Consider the following 17,925-nt stretch of genomic DNA (forward strand, 5'->3'; position numbering starts at 1 on the left):
TGAACCCGCGATATCCCTGAGGTATGCCTGTAACTACCAGTTATCAAGTGGCCACAGCCAGGTACTAAACGAAAGCCTTTACCCACAAAACTCAATGATTTTTAGATCTGAAATGCTTCTTGGGTGCCCTGCACCTCTGGGACAAGGATGAACACCGGAACGGTCAGGCCTTAGCACCCACTGCTCACAGAAGTACCTGGATCTGATGCTGGTGAATACCCATTTGCCTTCCCCAGTTTCCAGATCAGCTGGATGAGGGCTGAGGGTGGAGGCCCATTTCATTCAAAACATAGCCGTGAGGACTTCGTTTATTTGACCCCTGGGCAGAACCACACCTTAAATAATACTGCACTTTCTGGGCAAATGTGTTCTTGAGAATCATTTATGACTTATTTTTTTAATGCACTTCTAAAATTATATAATAATTCTTCTGTAATAATTATTTTATGATAATAACTGATCCATAAAATTAAGTTGTGAATAATTTGCTTTAAAACCTGTTGGTAATATATGTTTTAAAAGTGATTTAGCATATATGTGTGAACAAAATAAAATACTTTCTAATATAATAAGCTGATACATTAATCGCATGGTGAAAATTGCCCTTCCCTCAATCCTGACTATTCTTTTGCAACCTGGTGCTATTGAAAATACACAGGCTTTCCTATAAGACAGGCTGGAATCTGAGTCCTGACTGTGTGACCTCAGGCAAGTTAACTTGTAACCAGTTATCTGTAAATGAGCCTGCGGTAAGGACTCACTAGGTCTGTATATAAATAAAGCTCCCAGCACAGTCCTGCCATCACAGGAGGTTCCCCATAGACGTCTTAGCTCGACAGGAAAGAAACTAACCAGGGACAACTAACATTTATAGTACACTTACTATGTTTACCAGAAAGCAAATCTTATCTTTTGAAGTTCTTTGGAGTCCTATCAAACAGAAACAACCAGGTATCACCCTGACTCATCCCAAGTGGGAGCTTTGACTCTATCTTCATTAAAGTGCCTCTTCTAACTCTAGACTTTATTAGGACTCCCATCCAAAGGTAAGGTGTTCATACACTACTGCATCTCTGGCACAGCCCAAGTACAAGCTTGGAGCTGTGTTCAGAGCTTGTGTATTAGCAAAGCAGCTGCAATGTGGTTAGTTTCTTGCATTTATCAAAATAGCGAGTGCAATCACAAAGCCTCATCAAGGGCTTTCATGTTCTTTACTCTCTGGATATTATTTGAGGCATAAAAGCATTTTTATACCAACAGGCAACATTATGTAATGGTTGCATTATGAATACTCAAGTTTTTCAGCACCAGCAGCTGCCACAAGTGAGCTTTGAATGTATTTAATCAGTGAGCTGCGTATCAGGTTAGGGAGCCCATGAATGTAAATAAACCCAGAATTTTAACTTTCCCTTCATTGCTGGACTGCTGATACCTAACGTGATGGATCGCACGCTGCTTGCACCGAGGCCAATGCTAGAGTCAGTGGTGCTATTAAACGTCACGTCTTCCAGACTCCACCATCCATCAGAAGAGATTGCTTGGAAATGATTTGTCAGAGCTTGACTCACTGCTTTTGAAAAATCATCCCATGATGTCTGTTTGCGAATATTTAAAGCACATATTGTGTTTTCACATTCAAAATCGTCGGCACCGTAGTTGCCTGGTTGAATCTCACCCACTGAAATCCTTAAGGGTATTTTAAGAGCATCTGTTGGAAGAATGAAAGAATTAGGGGAAAAAAATCCTGACAGGATAAAAACCAGCAAAAATCTTACATAAAACAAACAGATACAAACATTTTAAAAACAAAGCAAAGGGCAGCTATCCTTTTTTAAATATCATCAGTTGAATACTCGTCTACTGGAGTAAATTTTGGTCTCCCAATCTCTTCACAGTTTCTTTGGAACCATGTTGCTTGAACTGTTTATCTTTCCTTGTCTCTTTGGCCAGTTCTACTTCCTTGATTCTTTCCCTTCAGCAAGGTTCTCAAATTCTTTCAAAAAGCATCTGAGAAAACTAGAGCCCTCTCTTGACCTCTCTATATCAACTTTTCTCCTCACCTTCATTGATAACATCATGAAGAAGGCAGGTTACAGCTGCGTAGGTCAGTGTGCTTAGGACAGTGGTTTCAGACTCATACAGACCTCGGGCTGGGCCTCAGGGTCAGCTTTCTACTTAGCCATGTGTACTTGGTAAATGGCCTTCATATCTCTCTATGCCCCAATTTCTTCCATAAAATGGAAGGAACGTACAATTGAGATGCTATGAAGAATAAATGAACTCATGTTTGCAAGGGATTAAACACACTGTTTGTTTAACACATTATCTGTTAACACACTATCTCACAAGAACTAGTAAGTACTTGATAACTGGTGAACAGTGCAGTAGAAGCTTTTAAAATGATCTTTCCAATCTCTCTGTGACACCAGCGGACTGGGGCCCCCTCCCAGGTGGATAGCTCCCCATGTACTTGTTTTCATGAACTGAATTATATGCTTACCAAGAGCCACTTGTGTTTAATCCCAAATCTTCTATGTCTGTTGAACTCATTACTGTAATTAGTAAATTAAATATTCCAGATACTGATGAAATGAGTTACTATTCCTATGAAAATCAGAACACTTTTGAGACTGAACAGAGGAGCTGCTATAACCAAGTTTTTAGTGAGATATGGATGAGACAACTACATAAAATTAGAAAAAAATTAATTATCTCTAGACAGATACTGCCTTTAGTTTGCTTCATAAATACGTTTACGTCCTCAAACAACAGAAACCACAGACAAACCATTAAAGATGTGGTTTGTTCAAATAAGAACATGCGGCACTTCAGTCAGCAGAACCATCCAATATAAAGAGCTTCACCCAAACGTTGATGAAAGAATTACCTGGTGTGTTTTAAATGAAAATGAAATGTTTAAAAATATTTTTATGATCCTCTTCTTAAACTGACTTTTTTCCATTAACTGACCACCTACTAGATTTTATTTTTGGTCTTCATGTTACTTAGCAGCTTGTGACACAGCTAATCTCTCTGCTCTCTGATACACACCTCCTGGATTTCCTCACACCTCATTGGTCACCCTCTAATGTTGTTCCTTTGCTGGTCCCTCCCCTTCTTCTAGATTTCTTAATGAGAGTCTTGCAAGGCTTGTTTCTCTTAGTTTTTCTAGCTGTGTTCACTGCCTTCGAGACCTCATACAGTCCCACGACTTTAAGTACCATCTCTAGACAGCTGATTCTCAGATTTATAAATCCAGCTCATACTCACTCCAGAATTCTTGCTGACTTGACATCTCCTACATAGATGCGCAGACATCTCAAATTCATAATTCAGAACATAACTCCTAATCTTCGTTAGCAAAATCTGCTTCACCCACAGCCTTCCCCTAGACAGCTGATGGCAATGCCATCCTGCCAGTTGTTGCCATCCTGCCAGTTGTTCAGACTGAAAACCCTGGAATTATCCATGAATCCCCTCTCTCATACCTCACACCCAACCCATCAGAAAGTTGTGTTGGCTCATCTTTGGCTACATCCAGAACTGAAACGTCCTCATTTACTACAATCCTGAACTGAGCTGTCATTACTGGCTCTCACCTGGAACACTACATTAATGGCCTAACATTAGGCCTGTGACTTCCTAGTTTGTTTGTTTTTTTTTTGACAAAGCAGCCAGAGATACCATTAAAACGTACACCATTCTTAATTAGGAACATTGCCAGGGTTGGCCTTTTACAATTAGTAAGAGATTTCTTTGATGTTATCTTTTCTTAATAGTTATTTTAAAAAACTTTTTATTGGCGTATAGTTGACTTACAATGTTGTGTTATTTAGAAGCTCACTTATGTTTACTAAGTTGATAAAAGCAAAATTTAAAATGAGATAGCTAAAAAAAATAAATAAAATAAAATGATAGCTAACAAATGTCTTTTTTTTTTAACAGGGTAGGAATACTTACAATGTTCCTGAATTAAAAAATGACAAAAATTCTTAAAAAAAAAACGTACACCAGGTCCCGTCACTCGTAAGCTCAAACACTGAAATGGTTACCTTAAGTCCCAACAATGGCCTACAAATTCCAGTTAGATCAGGCTCAATCCCCATCCCCTCCTGCAACTTCTCTGACCTGTTTTCCTACTTTTCTCCCCTCACTCGTTATAACACAGTCACTCTGCCCTGCTTGCGGTTCCTCAGACACAACAGATATGCTCCTACCTGTTAGGGCCTCTGTCCACTTGATGCTCTGCCTGGAAAGTTCTTACCTGAGAGATCTACAGAGCTGCCCCTTCCTCGCCTCCAAGTGTTTGCTCAGATGTCTTATCAGTGAGGCTACCCTGTCTATCGTTTTAAAAACTGAAACCCACCCTCTCACTCTCCATCCCTCTTAGTCTTTTCCGTAGCACGTATTACCATCTCATATACCATACAATGAATTATTGCTTATGTTTATTGTTCACTTTCTGACTCAATGTTAGAATGTAAGCTCAAATCCAACTACTGATACAGCTGGCTGACTGGATGGACTGAGTGATAATCCTGATATAAGAGGTCACAATATTTCATCTGATCTAGCACTCCATATTCATAAACCCACAAGTGAACTTTTCATAAATGTTCAGAAGTGTATACTCTTAAAGATGGAAGGGACCCAAAAGATCGTCAATTATCTTCCTAGACAGGTAGGCAACCAGACATTGAGAGATAACTGACCTGCCTGCCTACATTCATATGATCAGCTAATAGCACACTAGACGGCCATGATTTCTCATAGCTTCCTAGTCTCATGCCTAGAAAGACAATCTAAGTCAGAAGAAAAGAGCAATAATTATTTAAAAGCTGTCCAAGGTCAGTCAAATACAAGGAAGACCTAGCGTCATTTCAGTAACAACTAATTCTGTAAAAAGCCACTGTATGTGGAAAAATATAATTACCCCATTTATAACCAATTAAGTGTTTTTGTAGCAGCTAGGGTTCAAAGAAGGTTAAGAAGAGAGTGAGAAAACTGTAGTTGCATTAATATCTTTCCCACAGTCCCAGAGGCCCCAGCAGTGTGGATGCAGCATGAGCAATGCAGCTGCAAAGGGCACTCACTCAGATTCTCCAGCAGGTGCTTGCAGTCGTCAGTGGCGACATCATGTGCAGTCCGATTACACTTATCTCTTTTTTCTGGCTCCAGCCCTCCATGCCTACACAAGACTTGTAGGCAGTTCTGTAAAGAAACGAACTCCATTACCTCACGTCCAAGTGAATAAACTCAAGCGAAAACTCCAAGGGAGAATTCAGTTGCCTGTGGCAAGCAAATCAGGAATTCTCAGCCAGAAAGCTTCTTTCTCTCCCAGCAACCCAAATACACAGATTAATCTAAACACTGTCTCCAAATGAAAAGCAAACCGTGCTTCATTTACATGTGATTCACAGGATCGAAACACGGCTCCACAGAACAGCCTCTTAGGTTTCAGGAGAAAAACATTAGCTTACTAATCACTCAGTTTGCAGAGTGAAATTAAGGAAAAAAGACTGCAGCAGACAGTATCCTTTTACTGTAATTTGGAAATATAAAGCAAAAAGACTTCTGCTACAACCAGACGCACCTTGCTGTCTTCTAGATCAGGCACTGCTTTCCTGGTCATGCAAGTGCTGGGCTCCAATTGTAACAAGTCCGTCCCAGAGTCCTTGTAAGCACATATATATTGGAGATCTTACACTGTCTTACTTTATTTATTTGAGAAATAGGTGTGAACACCATGTTGACTGACGTTTTAGAAAAACATTCTCAATAGATATTGAAGTTGGGTGCCCTCTCTTTTTCAGTTTTTTCTTGTGTTGCTCCAGGAAATCTCCATTTAAAAAATATCACTAACCTATGAACTGAAGGGTCGTAGTTTTCCAAAATTTTTCAATTCAAAGTGGTAGGCAATTTATATGCAAACATTTTCAAATAAGGAACTGCATGGCAGGATATTACATCAGGATATTTATCAAGGAACTCTGCTATTTCAACTTCTACCACTTCATGATTTGTCTGTTGATTTCCCACCACAGTAAGCACAAAACTGAATAAACCAGAAACCACGAAAGGGAACTAACAACCAAAACAAGCACTGTCCTTCTCTTCGCTCCCCTACACACACACACACACACACACACACACACACACACACACACACACACACACACACACACACACACACACACACACACACACACACACAGGCTCTGGGCTGACTTCCACTTCTGACAACACAGTAAACTACGCAGTCTGAACAGCTTTCTCTAATTGTGCTGTAAAACACTTTTTTTCTGTTTTGTAAAACATATGTCTTTCTTACTGATGTATAATATCCACATAGAAAAGTACACAAGTAAGTGTGCAGCTTGAAGAATTATCAAAAAGTGAACATACTTGCGTAATGAGCACTCTGGAAGCCTCCTTAATGTTCCATTTCAATCACTAGCCCCTCCCCTTCTCCCCCAAAGGTAGCTGCTACTGTGATTTCTAAGATCAGAGATTGGCTTAGCCTATTTACGAATTTTATATAAATGGAACCATATTACAGATACACTTTTATATTTGGCTTCTTTTTTTTTTTTTAACATCTTTATTGGAGTATAATTGCTTTACAATGGTATGTTAGTTTCAGCTTCACAACAACATGAATCAGTTATATATATACATATATTCCCATATCTCTTCCCGCTTGCGTCTCCCTCCCTCCCACCCTCCCTATCCCACCCCTCCAGGCGGTCACAAAGCACCGAGCTGATCTCCCTGTGCTATGCGGCTGCTTCCCACTAGCTAACTACCTCACGTTTGGTAGTGTATATATGTCCATGCCTCTTTATCGCTTTGGCTTCTTTTCATTCAACATAATGTCTGTAAAATTCATCCATGTGTTAGGAACAGTTATAATTCAATTCATTCTTTTTAAAAATTACTGGGTGGTATTCTATCATATGGATATACCACAATTTACTCATCTATTTTCTTGTTGGTGGACATTTGGGTTCTACTATAGGCATTCTGGTACGTGTCCTTTGGCGGACACATGTACATATTTCTGTTGGGTGTATGTACAGACTTGGTCTTCTGGGTCATGGGGTATGCACATGTTCTGTATAAGTATAGACTGCAAAGAGCTTTCAAAAGTGGCTATACCAATTTCTACTCCCACCAGGAGTATACTTGAGTTCCAGTTGCTTCATATTGGCCCCAAAATATATTTTAAATCATGAGTTCACAAGGAAATACAGGAAATCCCTAAGCGTCAGAAAGAAAAACAAAGAGTAAGCTGAGACCACCAGTTAAGTGAAATTTGAACAGGAAGCCAGTGCTGGTTTGAGGACAAAGCCAATACAGGCAATCTTTTGGATGCTGAGGGGATGGGAAACTAGGCCTTGGTACCTGCACAATGGAGCCGCCGAGCCAGAGGACCTTTGAATCAAGAAAATCTGTCTTCTGCAAAGGGACTGACTTGGACGTTGGTTTCTCACTGCTCAGGTCGGCGGGATCTTCTCTAACAATTGTAATCAAAGTCTAGCTTTCACTGGTCTGGGGTTCAGGTTTAAAAAAAATCACTAAGCCAAGAAATGAACTGAAAACTAAGTCAAATACATAAATTTTTTGCCCAATTGTTATTACTAATTTGTACAAAATCAATAAATGTATAAAATATTTAATAAAATTAACTCTAATGAAAGATTTAAGTAGAATGCAATCTGAGCATTAAACTTTATGAATTCCCAGATGATAAGAGATAAAAATAATACATTTATTACACAAGTTAGTACTTGCAGCAAAAGCAGGTAAGAGCCAAAACAGACCGGGGGGTGGGGGAGGTCTACGCCTGCCAATATAAATGGTTTTTATCTACGAATTTTGGTAAATCATTTAACCTTTTCCTGCTCAGTTTCCATATCTGTGTCTCAAATATCTGTATTTCATAGGGCTGGTACGTGACTTAAATGAAAAGATGGGTAAAAAGCTTTTACATTCTTGGCACGCAAAACGTTCTCAATATTTATTAGCTGCTGTTTTTGTTATAATCAACATAATCATCACCAGTTAGAACACAGCCCAAATATTCAGGTAAGTGGTGAGGAATTACAGCACATCAGCAAACGTCATAATTCTAGGTGATGGTACTTCAAATTACAAACAGAAATGATAAAAGATGCAACCAAAATCTGCAAGATTCTTTTAAGTCTGACCTATAAAGTGGGTTGTGTATAATTTTTATTACACTCAGGTAGGTCAGTAGGCAATAACATAAGCAGTAGCTTTCTCTATAAGGAATCAAAAAATGTTGGAAAGATAGCAGGATAACGCGTATCCAAACAGGGTCACAGCTGTGAGTTCCACAGCACTATGCTGGGCTCCGTGGGGAACACAAAGAAGATGAAAACTTGACCCAACTGACACTGAACAGCAGCAGCTACAGTAACTACTGGAGCACACACTAAGCTCTAGGCACCGTTCCAACACAGCACAAGTATTTAGTGCTCACACATCCTCACAACTTTGTGAAAGAGATACTAAGCACCTCTGTGCTGGGTGCTGTGTTAGAGCCCAGGGTTGTGACGACGAAGATGGTAACAGTTTCTGTTTCTCCGGCAGAAACGCAAAGCATAGGCAAGAGCCACGGGGAAAATGTGCCCAGAAGAGGGGGCTATTGAAGTGAGGAGAAAGTTTTACTAAGGGGAGGGGGAGGAGGTGGCAAAGGCAGAGAAAAGAATCTAAGCTCTCTCCTCGAAGGGTGGGCTTCGAGTGAAGAGAACACTTGCTGTGATGCTAGTTGTTTCTTCTGGAAATGGATTCTCAGGGGACCTAAACTGGGCAGGCTGTTCCAAGGGATGCAGAGCAAGAGGTCTAGATGAATGAGTCCAAATCAAAGTGCTGTTAACTATGATACAGATACATGTGCTAGAGCAGAGACTTTATTTTTTAATTTATTATTATTTTTGGTCACGCCGCACAGCTGAGGGATCTAAGTTCCCCGACCAGGGATCGAACCCGGGCCCTCAGCAGTGAAAGCGTGGAGCCCTAACCACTGGACCACCAGGGAATTCCCTAGAGCAGAGACTTCAGAAAGCAGTGGCTTAGGCTTCAACTTCTGCTTCCGCTCACATCCCAATCACCAGAACTTAGGTAGGTGTCCATGGTCACCTGCTACGGAGGCTGGAGAACGCAGTCTTTATTTTGGGTGGTCAAGAGCCCAGCTGAACTCTGAGAGGCCCGTTATTGTAGAAGAGGGTAGAAAAGATGTTGAGGGACAATGAACCACCTCTGCCAGGGGCCTTTAAGAGCTGAGAAGCAACGTACCAGTGCCAGGGAGAATAAGCTGAAACCCCAAGTCCAAAGAGCTAGAGATAAGATCCTAGTCAGGACAGGGAGCTGAGGGTCTGACACCGGGCAAAGGAAGTGGGAGGGAAAGCAGTCTGCAAATGCACAGGTAGGGTCTGGCACACGTGCTGGGAACAACGTGGGGTGTGGGTGTGCTCACTGTTTTGCAGGGCAGGGGAGATGGAGGCTATCACAATGGGAAATAACAGTATGAGGAAGCAGGCAGACTCAGGGGTGAGATGAAGACAGCTAGCGTCAGCTGTGAAGGGCTGAGTGCTAGGGAGCCTCAATGTCTTTCTGGAGGCATGAGGATATGTTCGGGTAGGAAACACCATGATCAGCTCAGTTCTGAAAACCAACTGGTACATTTGGAAGACATACAGAAAAAGAGAGTGACAGAAAGGAGACCAGTTAAGACAGAACTCTCATAAGATAGCCCATTCACTCACTGATTCAACAAACATTTAGTACTTGTGGGCCAGAGACTGCTGAGCACAATATATACAATGATGAAAAGTGATTTTTTGGAGGAGATGGAAAGGGAGGGAGGCATACAAATAATCCCAGTAAAGAACAAGCTCCCTAAGTGAAGTGTGAAGAGGTGCTCTGGGGACCAATGAACTCCTGGAAGCCAAGACTTAAGCTGAGATGTTTTCCAGGCAGGGAGGGGTCAGGACAGAAGAGGCCATTTGAGGTAATGAGAAGAGCAGATGCAAAGGCAGGGAGAGAAGAGACAGCACAGGATGTCTACACAACAGCCAGCAGTGCAGGGTCAGAGCAGAGAGTGCATGAGGAAAGGAGACAAGTGTGCTTATGGAGAGAGGCTGAGGCCAGATCTGGACGGGACTTGTCTGTCACGTAAACGTCTGGCACTTATCCTTGAAGCGACTGAAAGGTCACTTCTCCTTGTAAAGACGAAAGGTAAGTTACATGACCAACTTCCTGTTGGGAAGGCCCCTCTCAAGACACTGTAAAGGAGCTGGAGAGACTGGAGATGAAGAGATCACAGCAGGGCCTACACAAGTCCAGACAGCCCATGACGAGGGCTCCCCAAGGGACATTTAAAAAAACAGCCTTCCCTTTGTTTACATGTTCATTTATAAGGGAATAAAATCTAGAGTTTTATCAATCATTTGAATTCATTATCTTAGGAAGATGGAGCAATAAACACAAATGTCAGGTGATGTCAGTGGGTTGAGAGGAGGAACAAGAGATGCAGCCTAAACACGGGAGCCCAGGCATGCATCCTCATGGAGCTGTTTGGTGGAAGTAAACATGAATATGGTCATCACTAGGGGTACCATATAATTGGCTAAACTGGGACACTTTTAAGAGTAAAAAGGGACACTGTTAATGGTTACATTGGGATGATGGGCATAAACAAGGACTGTACTGGGCCAACTGGGTTATCAAGGAGATGCCCTGTAAAACCGTGGGCGTCCTGGATAAGACCTTCCTGAATGGACTCAGGACATGGTTAGGTGGGCTAGAGAGAAGATTTTGGAATCTCTATAGATTATATTCTGGAGACCAAAAAGATCATTCAAGGGAGAAAGTAGAGAGCGAAAGGAGGAAAAGGATCAAAACCAGACCCGAGAAAGGAGTTAGTGGAAAACACCAGAAAGTGTATGTCTTGGGTGAGGGGTGGAGCAAAACTCTGGTTGGCCAAGTTTAGGTGAGAATCCTTTAGGATTCTGTGAGTCATTGCTGTTCAAATTAAGCAAGGATGCAATACTCTGCACTGAACACTCTGGAATGAGAGTTTTAAAAAATAGCCTTCCCATTATCTACACACAGTCTGACCTTTTCGAAAATAATTTTATAAAAATTAAGGGAAAAAAATTATCATGCAGAATCAAAAGCACAGATTTCTATTTATCATCTAGTCCCAAAGACTTGGTCCAACATCACAGGTTATCCTGTCTTTGTCTTCTCCTAGCCAGGTACCCAACTCTGTGACAAGGAAGACATTTAGGGACTCCTATCATTTTTTTTTTCTCTTTGCAGCCATGACCTAGGGAGAGGAAATCTAAATCCTGGGGCTCCATGTGGGCCTCTGTGCTTAAGACACATACCACATCCAGACTATCCAGTCAGGTGGATGCTGGAGGGTGGGAGGGAATGCCTGACACTCGCCTGGCTAAGAGGTAAAAATGCATCCATCAGTCCACAGTTCCTACACACTGTGAGGATGGCAACAAGAAGGCCACTGCCTGACCAGAGGACTGTGGGACTGCCTAGAGATGACCTCTAGGATGGTGGAAATAAATGTCTGGAAGACAGGTAAAAAGCCAGGTGTGAGATCTGGGTTTGGAAAGAGTTACTGTAGAAGCCACAGTTAAAGCTGAAAGACTGGATAAACTCTTAAAAATAGGACTAAGCAGGGGCTTCCCTGGTGGCGCAGTGGTTGAGAGTCCGCCTGCCGATGCAGGGGACGCGGGTTCGTGCCCCGGTCCGGGAGTATTCCACATGCCGCAGAGCGGCTGGGCCCATGAGCCAAGGCCGCTGAGCCTGCGCGTCCGGAGCCTGTGCTCCGCAACGGGAGAGGCCACAACAGTGAGAGGCCCGCATACCGCAAAAAAAAAAAAAAAATAGGACTAGGCAGCTAGGAAGGAGCATGGGAGTTTCTGAGGGTTAAAAAACGAAAGAGAAAAACCAGAAAAACAAAGAGAAAGCCTGGTCATCAAATTCAGAAGGGAAGCAAGGAAGGAGCAGTGTTCTAGAAGCTCAGGAGGAGTCTGCATTAGAGTCAACATGTTAAACAACCCAGAAAGGCTGAGTAAGAGCATGAGTGACAGGAAGCCACTGGCTCGGGCAATACGTAAGCTAGAATTATCATCTACTCAAAACACATAATCCGCCAAATAAAGAATCTGTTTGAACGAGAGCGTCAACAACTAGCCGCTCAAATCCAGACACTCTCCCTAATCTATTTCTGCGGCAGGAACTTGACATGTCAGAGTTCTCATGACAGAACACAGAGTTTCACTAAGAAACTCTTCTATCCACTCACCCTAAGTGATGAAAACAAGTTTATCCTCAGTGATGAGTTCAACTTCGGAGCAGTCACAGACCAGCTTTAGAGAGAGCTACTCTTGTTACCAAACACTAAATGGTGATTTGCATAAATTGCTTAAACATTGGGAAAAAGACCAAGAACCAAGTGGAAAAAGGACTGATTTGGGAATCTGGTCTTCTATGAATTGACCTTGGGGAATTAGTTACACTATTTCCCAAAACTTAATTTTTTCATCTGCAAGGCAAGGCAGCTGGACTAGATGAGCTATGTGTCTTCAAGCTCTGAAATCCCACTTTTTTTTACATTGAAAAACACATGGAAACTGAGGTCATCTTCTTGGGTAACAACGGTACTACTACCTTATGCGGATTGGACACATATATGCTATTGCAAAGAGAAAAAAAACATACACCTTTTAAGCTCTACTTGTGGTCAGTGTAGAATCTCTTCACCCACACAATGATTAACTCAGAACTGTCATTTATTTTTTCAGAAAACTGGTCTTAGCAACTTAGTTGTGAATGGATTACCTCTATGGAGTCAGCCAGGATATAAACACTGTATTAGGCAAAGGATGAAAAATATCTTCCAATACCCATGACTGACCAGGAAGGCAGGCCGCACAAGTAAAGAAACCAGGCATTCTGGGCTTCATTTCCAACTTCTATCTATTAATGCCTCCAGGGTTTAAATATCCTAACCATAAAATGAAGAGGTTAGCCTGGAAGACGACATATCTACTCCAGGGCAAAAAAAAAAAATCTATTATTTTAATTTATTATTTTTCTTTGCAGTGTGTGGATGTTGTCAGTCACGTTCACTTTCTAAAATCTCTCTCTTCTTGTTCAAAATTTATCTTAAGCTTCTTAACATAAGAGAATACAGAGAGAGTCATATTACACGTGAGAAAGAAATCCTATTTCCCTTTACTCAACGATGACAGAGCATCCACGTTGCCAGGGGCCTGGGAAGCCATGAAGACGCCATCCTCGGCTATAAAAACACCAGGACTTATGAGGAGTTCATAATGAAGGAGTTGAGTGGCAACACAAGCCCCCCACCCTTGCAGGGTAACTCACCCTGGAGAGTGGGCTCCTCTCTCTGCCTAGCATCAGAGGGTCAGTGGCTGAACATTCTAGATCAGTGATGCTCAGGTTTTGTTTTTTGTTTTGCCTTTTTTTTTCTTGCCTTCAGGTTGAGTGCGTGAAAAACCTACCGCTGTCAGTAACCTCTTGCATTACCCTCAGATTTTCTTGAAGGGGGAAGTAAGTTGAGAACTACCCCTTCCATGTACCTTTCCTCCATCAAATGAGATTCACTGTCTTAGATTAACTATGCATTTTCAAATTTAAGCTTTCATATTTTCCATCTTTGTCTTCCAAACACTTTTATGTCAAATGTCATTGCCTTCCATTCAAACCAATATATATATATCAAGTTCACAGAATTTCTGTAGGTTTTTTCTTTTAAGGATAAAATAGGAGTAAACTACTACTAGCAAGCAATACCTCCACGTTGAACTGAATCATGCCTTTTTCTCACTAAAAAAAAACCCCAAAGTCCAAAATGAACAGCTTCTGCTCTAGATCATAACAACAGGAAGTTACCCAACCAAGAGCTCCAAATGCACATTTCTAGCTATTTCCAGATATCTCCATCTGGTTGAACATATCCCAGAATTAAATTCAGCATGCTTAAATCCATATTCTATCTTCTTTTTTTTTTTTTTAATTTTATTTATTTATTTATTTTTGGCTGCGTTGGGTCTTCGTTTCTGTGCGTGGGCTTTCTCTAGTTGCGGCGAGCGGGGGCCACTCTTCATTGCAGTGCGCGGGCCTCTCACTGTCGCGGCCTCTCTTGTTGTGGAGCACAAGCTCCGGACACGCAGGCTCAGTAGTTGTGGCTCACGGGGCTAGTTGCTCTGCGGCATGTGGGATCTTCCCAGACCAGGGCTCGAACCCATGTCCCCTGCATTGGCAGGCAGATTCTCAACCACTGCGCCACCAGCGAAGCCCCACATTCTATCTTGATCACAATGACGCCTCTTCTTTTCTCTTTCTGAGAATGTCACTATGATCCTTCTATTTAGCTCGCTCATTTCCTGTATCTAATCTGTCTTCAATTCTTGGACATTTGTACTCCGTGATCTCTCCTAGTATTTCTACCACTCCCATCATCTTTCACCTAGTCTCTCCCCTGCCACCAATGTTTTCATAATCCCCAGTCTTCTAAATGTTATTGCTAAGTCAATCAATCTAAACTACAGAGCTGATTCTTTTGCTCCTTTGTACAAAACCTTTCAATGGTTTTACTCTGACTAGTAAATAAAGCTCAAACTTCTTAAGACATCACTGAAGGTCGGTGCCATACTGTGGAACTTCTCACTACTCTTCATTAGCTCAGGTGGAGCTGTTACCCACCTCCCTACTTCTGGTCTGTTCCTACTGCTCCCTCCATCTGAACTACTCTCCTCTCCAGTGATGGGTGACAAATTTAACCCACCCTGCAAGACCAAAATCGTTTCCATCTCCTCCAGAATGAGCCATTCCTGAGCCTAATATTCCGCAACTCTGCTCTCTGAAATACGTGCACTCTCTCTTCCAAAAAATAAAAATTTGTATTTTTGTACTGTTCCAACCACGTGTCTATTACCCTTGTTTTAAATTTTTTGAACTTCTCTTATCCTACACTTGTCTTGTATCTTGCACCCTTGCCACTGAACTAGGAGTTAACTAATCGCATAAATGATTCCTGCAAATGTTAGCTGACACAATGCCTTGCACTCAGGAGCTTCCTGATAGAGTTTCATTGTTAAAGCAATATTATTGCTCAAGTGATTTAAATAGAAAAAGAAGCATGAATGGATGGCTTACTATTTCATGTTATTTCCTTAATAATCAGAATCTTTCTCTCTTCTAACTGATGAGTGAAATCTAGAATGCCCTCTTATGTATCATAAGACAGCAGAGGTAGGGCTAGTGAGGGAGTTCAGAGTACAGGACATGTGTACTTGAATCCTGGCCCTCCCTCTAACTCATGGCATGGTCTTGGTACGGAATCAAACAACCCTGTGGACTCTATCAATATCCAACTTTTCCTCTAATTTGACATGAGATAAAATGTCTGGAATTACTCCCACATTTGTTAACAAACTCCAAACTGATTTTTGTGATTAAGTCACATATACGCTTGGCCGTAAATATCTGCTGGACAAAAAAACGTTGGTTCGTACTGGAAGCGGATCATCTCCTGCAATGGTACTGCTCAGTCCCCAATGATACAGGTGAAACACACTCAGTCAATAGCAGACAACTTCGCCACTCATCAAATTACAACTGTGTAATGAGGCCAGCTGCTACCAGACACACCTTAAAACCTTTTGAAGCAGCAATATGGGCAGCAGTCCAGCCTTTGCTGTTGGCGTGGTTGATGAGGTCTGCAGGAACAACAGGCTTGGATGTGCCCTCACGACTCTCTTCTCCTCCGTCCAAGTCAAAGACGCCCGACTCGGGCTCCTCGTGCAACGAGTTGCCACGAGCTGGGGCCCTATGGTACATGAGAAGCTTGAGGCTGTCCACATTACCAGTGTCCACAGCTGCATGAACTGGTGTCCAGCCATCCTGAAAATAAAACGACCGGGGGAAAGGGTTGATTACAACATCAATATTGAGAACTGTGTTATTTAAAGTTCACCTCTACATGTTCTTGGGCATGGACCACTGAGCTGGGAAAATCAGGCTTCCGATCCTGAATATCATACATGAGCTAAGCTCTCAGACCACTGTCAATTAGTGTATTTTCCATTGCTATGACTCGTGTTTGCTATTTGGTAAGAATTTCCTCTTAACAGTTGACCATTTGGAGCGAACAGGTACTGCCCAGGATGGTAACTAAGCATTATATATGGTAAAACAAGATCTCAATTTAATATTATGAAAGAGAATGAACTTTAGCATAAAGATTTTTTTTAATTTATATGCAAATATAAAGTTACCAGTACTGTACTAAATGAATGCTGTTATAAGCCAGTTTTACCTACAGGGAAGAGTCCTAATTCTAGTTATCTTAAAATTTTATGCCACTGATTTCAGAAGGAAAGATTCTAGATAACAGGGAAAAGGCAGACATAAAGGAAAAACAAAGTCAAGTAACTTCATGAGATACCTATCAGCCTCTATGGAGCTCTCTGTGACTGCAGCTGGATATTGATAAACGCAAGCTTAGAAAATGCTCCAACTAAAATGCTTGGGCCCATTCTCTAGAACATATTATACTGTGAAGCCTCAACCGTCCACTTAGCTGGTTGCTAGAGCAGACTCACAACTCTTTCCTAGCACAGTGGTTCTCCAAGTGTGGTCCCCTGACCAGCAAGCAGCATAAGCACCACCTGTGAACTTGTTAGAAATGTAAATTGTTGAGCCTCATCCCAGACCTACTGAATCAAAAATCTCAAGGTTGGGGCCCTAGCAATCCGTTTTAACAGCCATGTGGGCAACTCTGCTGCACTAAAGTTTGACAAACACTATTCTAGGGGAATTCCTGATCCCCTCTGTAGTCTCTCATTTTTATATAAAGATAGGTCTGCCTTCTACTCAGGTATCCACCTTCATTAGATTTTTAAAACTTTCATAAAAGAATTGAGAATTATTTCGGTGATACGTATTTTGGCTTCATTTTATTTTCCCTATGGCCTATTTTTTTCATTTCATTAAAAAAATAACAGGGAGAAGAACAGACAATAAATGGTAACCATCTACATTTAGACTGAGTCATCTGATCATTTGCTAAAGCTCTCACCGAATGATGTGGCTTTTTCTCTAGTTCTGTACTTCACATCAAGGGAATCGACTTGGCTAACAGCAGACCATGGCTGGGCAGTAGCTGGAATACCATATAGTCCTCCGGTGTACCCCAGGCAGATAAAGTGTTTCATGGCTTGTTCTTTGTTGGGCTGTAGATACCTTTACATGGGTATCAGCCTTAATTAGGCAACAGAGTGTACATGCTCCTGACCTTCCTTAATTTATATTACAAAGGCCATGCAGTTACTTCTGAAGAATTTTAAATCTTTCATTCTCCTTTGATTTCTTATTAAAAATCATAAGAAATAATTATTCCCTTAAGATCCTTTATCAATTCTGCTATTTATCTCTGTACTTTGGAGCCTCTGTACTTCTAACGATTTCATTCAGCTTATCAACAACTAGCTTGAGAGCATGGATTTCTGTGTTCTCTAACTTATAGGATGTGACTTTTTATGTTGAACTACTTATTTTTCATTCAGATAATGATGTAAAATTCATTCCTTTTTCATATGTAAGGCAGAATTTTATAATGAATGTGTAATACCACAGATTTCTTAAATAAAATATATAAAACAACATGAATCTGGACTATTTTCTCAGATTTTCAAAAACTAAATAGAAAGTATATTAAAGAAAAAAAGCCCTTGCAATAGGACTCAATGGAAAATGTCTATACCTAGCTTATATCTCTGGTTATACCATTAATTGTTTGTTTTCTTCTGAGAAATTAAGAAAATCCAAAATCTAAGAGTGACCTTA

At 41.3% G+C, this 17,925-nt stretch overlaps 1 protein-coding gene across 4 annotated transcripts in view; it reads right to left on the reverse strand.

The window, feature by feature from the left end:
• CTTNBP2 (cortactin binding protein 2) overlaps positions 1 to 17,925 on the reverse strand; it is a gene marked incomplete at its 5' end in the record, with an annotated part of 152,598 nt that overhangs the window by 43,990 nt on the left and 90,683 nt on the right. For all 4 annotated transcript variants that reach the window (XM_082846962.1, XM_082846961.1, XM_082846960.1 and 1 more), the window contains 3 exons: positions 1,433 to 1,708; positions 5,094 to 5,211; positions 15,730 to 15,981. In XM_082846962.1, the coding sequence (XP_082703088.1) occupies positions 1,433 to 1,708; positions 5,094 to 5,211; positions 15,730 to 15,981 (646 nt within the window). The remainder of the gene's footprint in view (positions 1 to 1,432; positions 1,709 to 5,093; positions 5,212 to 15,729; positions 15,982 to 17,925) is intronic.

The sequence above is a fragment of the Leucopleurus acutus genome, assembly GCF_964270905.1.
Source record: "Leucopleurus acutus genome assembly, chromosome: 9".
NCBI classification, from domain to species: domain Eukaryota; kingdom Metazoa; phylum Chordata; class Mammalia; order Artiodactyla; family Delphinidae; genus Leucopleurus; species Leucopleurus acutus.